Genomic DNA, 9744 nt, shown 5'->3' on the forward strand with positions numbered 1-9744 from the left:
CTTTTTCTCTCCTACTGGTTGAATAAAAATAATAAAAATATATTATTTGATTGCTAGCATGATAATTTAAAAAATAATAAAAAATTATTACATTATGTAACGTCAGTTATGTTATTAAGTTTTTGACGAAGGGTATCAAAATGAAACATAAAACGTTAAATATGATTTTGTAAAAATTAAAAGTACATGTATTAAAACGTACCAAAAGTGAAATTTTAGATACTAAATACGTAGTTTACCCTATAAAAATAATATAAATAATATTTTATTTTAAATAATTAAAAAATTGACACGAACGTAATTGTGATAATGATAAATGTATTGAAAGATAATATATTAGATCTGAACCTCATATATTGACATGCACCAACACTAGATTTGGTTAGAACTTAATCAGGTTTTTTTGTTCTTTTAGGAATAAAATTATATTAAAATTATTAAACATTTATATTATTATTTTTTAAAAAAATTAGCATATCATTTTCAATAATAATTAAAATTTAAAATCATATTTTTCTAAATTAATGAGAGTGAGGATATGAGTGATTGGTTTCAACTGCTCTTTAAAAAATGATGGAAATCGTCCTTTGCCAAAATAATTCTTTCAAAAGGAAAGACGGCAGATTTAAGAAGAAAAGATAACGGAAGGCACCAAGAAGACAAACTGGTAGCTGAAGCTTTTCATTGATTTCACATCGACATTTCTCTTTACAGTTCTCACTTAGAGATACAAATTGATGAACATAATAAGATGAATGGTAACTGAAACTATCCCCAGAAATTTGCTAAAAATTGCATGATAATGGGGTTGAATATACAACACACACACACACACACATATATATATATATATATATATACACACAGCAATTTTCAGCTGACTATAAGAATGAGAACCATTTAGGGACTTGGTTTGAGAAAAGGGCATCATCCTAAGTGCCACAAAGTTGACAAGGGTCAGAGGATCCCTGTGAGCACCAATGGTCAGGGACACTCAGAAAGTAAGTTGACATGAACTTTCTGAACCTTTTCTTATATTCCTTCGGAGAAATCACCGTCGGCAATAGATTCTTAGGAACAACCAATGAAGACTTGGCCCATGTTTCGAGTTGCTTGTCCCACGTATACTGCCTGAGATAATCAATAATCCCACATACAAGCTCCTGCCGCTGCGTATCCACCCCAACAAGTAAAGAGTAATCCATTACATTGATCGACTGCAAATGAAAGCACAAGAACACAACTCAGTCTCTGTCTCAGGCTAAATTAGAGAAATGTAACCCACAAATGATATATATACATCTATATATATGGGGTTCAGTTTGTGATTTGCCGTGTCAGGGTTAATGGGGAGTTTTGAATACTATTCAAAAGAAAGATGTTAAAGCTCACATTGAGGAAAGTTGTGTCATTCCATACAGCCCGTTGCAAGATACGCTTGGCTTGATTACTAACATATAATGGAGAGGAATTCATGTCATTGACAAAGTTCTGATCCAAAAGAACATCTCCAGATCCCTCAGCAGCTGAACTGAATCGAGCATGTAATGCCCCTTTAAGATCATATAGTCGAGTAAGATTTCTACCAAAGGCAAGATTCTCCATCACCATAAGATCATGTCTCGACATCTCTTTCCCTGTTTTAGGCTGTCTTACTATCACCTGCAAAATGTTCAAATTTTCAAGAAAATGAGCAATGAATAAAGTACTTATATATTTTAAAAATTATAAAAGAAAAATAAAGCAAACCTGATAAATCCCAAGAACTTTAGCAAGGCATGTTTGGCTTCCAGAATCGAATGATTGATTCATGTACTTGAAATAATGTAAACCAAACTTCTCGAATGATTCATATTCTGTTTTCTTGATTTCCTTTATAATAAACCTGTCATCGAGTGTTTTAGCGAAAAAGGACTTGCTTTTCCCTCCTTTGGCATCCCAATTTTTGCAATGGCTAAGAGAAGCAATGTAATCAACTTCTGAAGGGCAGCACCGCTCTCGAAGATCACGGAACTGGTTAGCATATAAACAAAATACTGAGAATTTACCCTTCCCAAGTGATTTCGAAACCCCTAGAGAAACCTCGATGTTATGAGCATCAGGAGGAACTAGAGAATCCAACAAGTTCAACCCATTGAAACTGGAGAAGCGCGACTCTTCTGAAGAAATGCTCAGACTAGAGGCAGAATCGGAATCAGAAGAACCAGTGGACGACCATTGCAGAGATGTTATAGTAGGAGCTCGACTTAGGCTACGTAAACTTTCAATTAGTTTCTCTCTCCTCCCTTCCTCATTAGGCACTTCTGTTACAGCAGGCATATCTTTCAGCAATGCTAATGCACAAGCAATTATACTTGAGAGTTCACCTTCATAATCTGACACTATATAATCATTGGCTCCTAGAGGTATGTGTAGTCTTGATGCTTCATCCCTGATTAACTGATAGCCTGTGGGTATTTGTGATGGAGTGTAACTACTGATAGATTCAAACTTGGGGACATTTCCTCTTAGAAGATCCTTCATATATATTTGTCTGATTTCAGAAGAAGGCATCCAGAACCATCCATTTATGTTTTCTAAACTGGATAGTAATGAACATGGAGATCCACAACCCCTACTTGCATCAACTATAGAATCATTGTAGTCAAGATCTTTAGATATTGGGATTGTTCTATCTGCTTGTAAATGACCTGGTATAGCTGCATCCTCTGCCTGATAATTTTCATCGCCAAAATTGGGACTAACAGAAATATTAGGTGCCACAATGGACACTAGCTTGGATGATTCCATAGGGAACACAGCATCCACTGTTGGCTTTTCAATGTTTTCAACCTCGGTGGAACTGTCGTGTGTGCTGTCACATCCTTCCGATTTTTTAACTGGGATGTTCGAAGAAAATTCATCAACTGAAAATTCATTTCTTTCAACAAATGAATCGGAACAAGCTTTCGGATAACCAGTATTTTCAGGTAACAAATGTTGATTTTCTCCACCATTGTCCTCTTTGTCAGCACTATCTGTATGCAACTTCGGTTGCTCCGGCTCCGGCTCTGCTTTGTTGTTGGCACCAGTAGCTACTACTGTACGATCAGGCAACAAAAGAGAATGCAGGCGTCGATCCCAAATGAATGATGCTAAAAGAAGGTCCCACCTTACTCTGTTCAAGTTGAGGAACTTTTGAGAACCCAAGTTTCCATTCTCATTATTTGCAACAGAATTCTGAATGCTTAGCTGCAATTTTTCCAATGATATATATGAATTAGAGACACATTAGCTCAACTAAATACTGCAGCTAAAAAAATCAATTAAAATGGTTATTTGAATTTTGAACCACATGGCAGAGCAACAATTTCTTTTGTTGATTAGATATCATATACAATGAAAATTATAGTATAATCAAGTTTCAATGGTGATAACAATCTGTTGAAACAGGGAAACAAACAGAAGCACACACTCGTAATAAAGATGACAGCATCTCACACAGTATTGAACATGAAAAATAGTAGCTTGTGGGTGATTGATGAATAAAAGGAAAAATCAATAAAGCCCAACAATATTTCAGAAACAAGAAGAGAAACCAACCTCAAATTCAGAAGCTTCCAGCTTCAGCATCTCTTCAACATCAGAGAATGCTTTTAAGCAACCATTAAGGTTTAAAGTTGAGTCCACAAACTGAGATCTTATGTGATCCAGAAAGGATGCAACCTCTCCAAACATTAGCTTTCCCTTTGTGTAAACCTAAAGAAAATAACAACACAAATTCAAACATGTTAACATGCGTGAGTGTTGATGAGGGCACAGAAAATGTGTTTTACAACAGAATAAATATTATATCATAAATCAAAGCACAGTGAGAACAGAATATACACGTACATTTTCGACTTCTTCCTTTAGCCAATCTGGTCTAATTGATCTGCTAAGCTCTAGTCGTTGTGGAGGCATGGACACAGTATAAGTGGTAACTGTAGAATAACTAAACATCGCAACCATAGGGCCTAACCTGCAGTTACATTAACATAACAAGAAATATAAGGAAAAAAGTCTCTGAGCATAAGGAACTAGAAACCTCTCCAACTCCTAGCTAATAATAGGTATTGCCACAAACATTTAAAAATAACAAGCTATTACTATAAAACATAAAAGGTTCAAGTGGCAAACAAAAAGGACAATTTTATGTTACAATAATACATTTGAAAGTAGTTTACTATTGTTAAATGGAAATGGAAAAGGTAAACCATACCCAAAGAAATAAAGGAAGTCCTTATGCAGAGAATGACCACAGCTGGATAATCTGTAGGAGGAATAGTGTTCGGAAAAGCTGAGCTCCAAGAACTTTCCAAATGAGAGACCACCCGCAGAAGCTGAAATTAGAATTCTTTTTGTAGATTTTGACATTCCATTCCCAGTTTGGCACTTGACGCAGCGACTCCACATCCAGAGTTTTCCCTCAGCTTCCCCAGGTAAATTCTTTGGAAGCCGATTAACTTGTATTGTTAGCTGCTTATTATGATGTGCATAATAGTAGAAGTGAGCTTCCGGGAGTTCACCACATATAGTACATTGCCTTCTCTGCAAAACGCAAAAGCTTCTATCAGTGGGACTGCAAAACTCAACACTGCCACGATTCATCAAGAATCACACGCTTGAGAAAACTACACAAGTAAAATAAAAGAGAAAAAATACTCTGAAAAAGAAATCCCAAAAAATACTCTGAAAAAGAAATCCCAGACACCTGATTGAGTAAATTATCTCGAAGGAACTTCCCAAGAGGAACATCAAAATTCCTGTAGAACATTATATGGCTAAAATGGCTTTGCTCACACATAGTGCCCTTTAAAACATTTCGGCTAGACATAAGAACCAAAATACTTTGTGAATCCAACATGGTGTTGATGTTCTTATTTTGCATTTTCTCTTCATCATTATCACCACTAGTATTCAACTCAAGTGGGGCTTCAGAGGAAGCCAGAAAAGATTGAGGTTGTCCATCATCAAGGGATTTCTCTTCATCATGACCACATTTAGATTCCACATCAAATTGCTCTGAGACCTTACTTTTCACCGTTGGAACTGCTTCTGTTGGTTCTTCCTCATTTAACCCAAAATATGAAGACAATGACAGATATGGAGCAGTGGATTTAAGAGGAAAATTGTTCCCAATTACTTTCTTCAGGGAGGCAGAAATAGATGACAAACCAGAGAAAATGGCTGGATTATATGGCTCCAAAGATAAAGCAGAACTATTGTCCAATCCTGACTTCACAATTTGATCATCATTTACATGGTAGCCTTCTTCATGGTATCCATTAGAGATGGGGATGTCAATTTCATTTGAACCAATTTCAGATGTAGAGTCATCAAGACAAGGAACACTTGTATTACAAATTTCTACGGTATGGGATTCCTGATCTGTTGGCAACACGTCTGCTTTTCCAGTTAAAGGAATTGTAGAGAACATTGCCTTCTGATCAATAAGGAAGGAAGTCTCAAGGATTAAATGATGCGCCATGACAACAGCATACTGAACAACACACTTTATCCTTTTCAGTTCTTCAGAATGACTTCCTTTCAGCAAAATCTGCAACATCGTGATATCAAGTTAAAAAGGAAGTACACATTCGGGAATATGCCATAGATATACCAGAAAAGAAACGAATGAAAAAGAAGCTTGTTATCTGGCAGATAGCATTAAGTCAAATATTTCAAGACCAGTTATTTTTGAGAAACAGGAGGATAAAAATTGATGCTGCAAAGAAGCCAAGTGGAAGACACCCACACATCACTCAAAAGTGACATCCCCATAACACTATACATAAACAACTATAAATTAAGAGTAACTTACCCATAAAGAAACTTCCATTTTAAAATGTGTTTGCATGTACAAAAGAAAATATTGGTGCATCATGTCTATTGGGGAAACAGAATCAAAAAAGAAAGAAACAGAAGCATAAGTTGTCAACTTACAGTGCAACAAAGACGTTTAGGACAGCCCTCAAGAAACATTAATGTTTTACTTGGCCGTTTTCCCCCTTCACCAGAGGAAGCATGTTCTTCAACAAACTTTTCAATATGAAAGGAATCACACTGCTTATAGGAGTCATTCTGCTTTTGGTTTTGATTAATCAAATGATCGGATGGTATTATTGGTGAGCCAGTACAGCACGCAACTCTCTTGAGACAATGTAGCTTCATGTCAAACACCAGTGTGATTCCTTTGGAAAGAATACACTCTTGAACATCACGTGAAACAGATTTCTCCACCAATATCACATTTGGATGGCACATATCTATCATCTCGCTTAGAGCTTTCATATGATCTTTTTCCTGTTTTTAAGGGCCGATGATCAGAAACAGAGTAGAAAATTGCTGCATTACAAAGATCAGAATTCATTTTTACCATGGTACCTCATCTAGTGAACTTAATGAAGACAACCCACTTGAGGACTGACCAAGGGCTCCCTGAATTAATAACATCCTTGGATTTTTGAACTTAGTTTGCATGTGCTTATGAGCAGCATGCTTTTTGAAGACCAAGCCCTTGATTAATTGGCTGCAAAAAAGGGTTAATCTTTAGGTTCAAGAAATGAATCTTATAACAGAAATAACATAACATATTAATTCAACTAATTAAATTTTTATAAAGTGTGTTAAGTTTTTACATGTTACCAGTTTAAGGAAAAGTAAACAATACTCTCCCAATGAATTAAAGTTTATACAGATAATAAATGTTTATAAGAACTATCCGAAGAAGATGCTTCAGAAAATCACAGTATGGTCACCCTTCAATCTTAAAAAGAAAAGTAAAAAGTGAAACAAAATTCCATGTCAAATCTAAATTAATTATTGAATAAATATCCGTAACTAGGAGCAATATAATTTTAAACAGTATATTGAAATCATATCACCTTTGACTGCGAGAACCAGTTGCAATGCATTTCACTTTCACACATCCGTCTGGACCCATTGCGTTGCCTTCAATAGGATCATGTTTCAAAAAAAGAGCGGCTTCCAAAGATAAAGAAGTAATTACATCCACCCAACCATCATTGTCGTTCACAGAACAGGCAACACCCACAGATTTAAGAAGTTGACTGACAATACCTTTGAACTTCCCATTTATCACCTCTGCCCTTTGTTTTTCCTCTTTAAACCTGTAGAGTCCATTGCCCACATCTGTATGACTCAAGGATCTTGGTTTTCCCCATTTTATGCCATCTCCACATTCATCGTCCTCATCATCATCATCATAAGCAAGTGTACTCTCCAAGTCATCTTCTGGATCTTCAGGTTCCGGAGGTTTCCAAATTTGACTATCTATTTCACCATTAATTAATTGAGGAACTCCACTTTCTTTGACAAAGGATCTCGGAGAATTTCCGATTTCTTTTGCCGCTAGCTCATTACTAGTTTCTGTTTTCTCACCATCTCTATCTATGTCCATATCATTGCTATTTTTTTCATCCCTCAAGTTGCTTTCTGTTATGATATTCAAGCTATCAACTCTCTCCCCAGGGCCTTCTTCTGAGCTCAGGTTTCGTCCATTTGGCAGATGATTGAGCTCTTCATGACAAATTTTTGAACCAAACTCTTGCTCACCCTCAACCCTGAGAAATATCAAATATAAATAAGTACATGCGTGTGTATTTATATTAACAGTCACACATATAGAATCACATGTCTCCAATTAATAATGACTAGTAGTATAGCAGCACCATAATAGATTAGAAAAGAAGGGCACCTACCGATCATATGAGTTCATATCAACTGAAAAATCACCTGATGGAACAGAATACAAAATTTAAAATAGTTCTCTCAAAATGGGATAGAACTAAATCAACAAAAAATAAATAGATGGATACTAACTGCAGCTAGAATATGAACGAACACTGCTAGACAATGAAGAAGCTGGACTGATCAACGGTGTTGAATACGGAGTACTACCATCACGCTTTACAAATTCTCTTCCTTGCCTCTCCCAAAATAATTTACACGGCCGAATTGGGTCTCCAGTACAAGAGATTAAAACATTACCGTTCTCTGGTTTCCTCTTGTCCTCACTGGAATTCGAAAGTTCAGCACCACAGTAATGACACATGCTACACATCTAATGAGATAATAACTCCAGCAAATTCAATCACCTATTGGATAAGAAGGGGAGATAAGTTTGTTGTGCAAAATACTGTAAATTGTTCTAAATCAGTGAATTCCATCTAGACATTAAGATCATTTTATTGAGTCAACCAAACGCTTCGGGAAGGCACTGAGATTCACTTACAAAGGTTAAAATTATTTCTCAAAGAGATTTTCAAATGAAGTCTTTTTTTCAGACATTAAATAATCAGCTTACTAGTTTTGAATTCAAAAAAAAGAGTTAATTGCATGTTAATATTTCTCTGACAAGCATCAATTTTACATTTTCACTGTATACGATTGCATAAAAAATAATCCTTATTATTATGTCCTACAATATCTGTCATTGTATCCATGTTGTGTCATGCTCAAATCATGTGTCTGTAGCCGTGTTCACAGAGACAAACAAAAAACGGCATTAATTCCTCTATCAGTGTTCACAAGTAAACCTGCAATTCAACATAGGTTTCAAAAGTATCCCAAATGAATCAGGAATTTTAAGGAGTATTTCTCCCCTTTAGAAGTATTTATGCTATGAACACAAGGAATCCTTCATATTATAAGATCAAAAGGAACACAAGGAATCCTTCTTATTATAAGATCAAAAGGAACACAAGGCGTGGAGATAAACCCCCAGAAATTCAGAAGAAAAACAAGTTAATAAACTACCGAAGAATTGAGGCGATCAAACACTAAATCCATGTTTACAATCAGAAAAAAAAACCCTTTAATTATATCAAAAGGAAATCAGAGCCCAAAACCCGAAATTATTGATGTTTCTAAAACAATCAAATACAATGAAACAAAATATAGTAAACAAAGAACATAGATCAAACATTGTTCATTGGAAACAGTGACAACACACTGCAATTTCAAAAAGGATCAAAAAGTCAATAAATATACATACACCAGAACAAGAAGAAAACGAAGATACCAACATCCAAAACCGAACTGTAATCTTCAACAAAAGAAAAAAAAAGGATCGATTTTCAAAGCCGGATGATCTGGAAAATGTATAAAAAATATCACCTTCTGAATTTCCAAAAACTGGCCACTGTTTTAAATGTTTCCCGGGGGGGGAACAAAGCTACCATACTACAGCTGAACAAACAATATAAAAAGGAAAAAGAAAAGATAATCAAGTCAAACGAAACTCAATTCAATGAACCCAAAGATTAAGGCAACAAATATGGAAACAAAGAACCAGAAATACAAATACTTACTGTTAAAGCAATCCAAAGAACAAAGATTTGGGTGTGATGACCTCTGATCCAATCCCAAGCATAATGATTTTCTTTTTCTCTGCCCAGAAAGCAGGGATGTTTTTTCTCTTTTTCAGAAATAAATAAATAAATAAAAGCAAAGAATACAAGAGAGATGAACTGAGTAAAAGAGAGAATGGAAACAAGAGAAGGATTGAGAAAGAATAAGAACTAAAAAGGAAGGGAAATGAATTTGAAGGAAGGTATTCGATAGTGGGCTCCACTCCCTGTTGCTCTCTTTCACACTGTTCTGACCAAGGGAGGTAGATTAGATTGGATGGATACACATTTATTCAATATTTTTTGGAAAATTAATATTAAATTACAATCATATCCCTGGTATATTTACTCT

At 35.4% G+C, this 9744-nt stretch overlaps 1 protein-coding gene across 1 annotated transcript; it reads right to left on the reverse strand.

Moving 5' to 3' along the window:
• Positions 1 to 736: 736 nt before the first annotated feature.
• On the reverse strand, positions 737 to 9520 carry LOC120154361 (putative 1-phosphatidylinositol-3-phosphate 5-kinase FAB1D). Its single transcript, XM_039166137.1, has 13 exons — positions 9354 to 9520; positions 7864 to 8138; positions 7743 to 7776; positions 6906 to 7604; positions 6406 to 6550; positions 5965 to 6324; positions 4733 to 5578; positions 4241 to 4569; positions 3874 to 4000; positions 3583 to 3738; positions 1750 to 3231; positions 1393 to 1662; positions 737 to 1217 (listed from the first exon to the last, which is right to left on the reverse strand). Exons 2-13 carry the CDS (start codon positions 8102 to 8104, stop codon positions 933 to 935), a joined length of 4974 nt encoding a protein of 1657 aa, XP_039022068.1. The 5' UTR covers positions 8105 to 8138; positions 9354 to 9520; the 3' UTR covers positions 737 to 932.
• Between the last annotated feature and the right edge of the window lie 224 nt (positions 9521 to 9744).

This window comes from Hibiscus syriacus, unplaced genomic scaffold (genome assembly GCF_006381635.1).
Source record: "Hibiscus syriacus cultivar Baekdansim isolate YM2019G1 unplaced genomic scaffold, ASM638163v2 tig00111128_pilon, whole genome shotgun sequence".
NCBI lineage: Eukaryota > Viridiplantae > Streptophyta > Magnoliopsida > Malvales > Malvaceae > Hibiscus > Hibiscus syriacus.

Coding starts and splice junctions, on each gene's coding strand:
- LOC120154361 (XM_039166137.1), bottom strand. CDS start 8,104: ATGTGTAGCATGTGTCATTACTGTGGTGCTGAACTTTCGAATTCCAGT. Junction 3,739..3,873: donor TAAAGGAAGAAGTCGAAAAT/GTACGTGTATAT, acceptor TATTTTCTTTAG/GTTTACACAAAGGGAAAGCT. Junction 1,663..1,749: donor AAGTTCTTGGGATTTATCAG/GTTTGCTTTATT, acceptor AACATTTTGCAG/GTGATAGTAAGACAGCCTAA.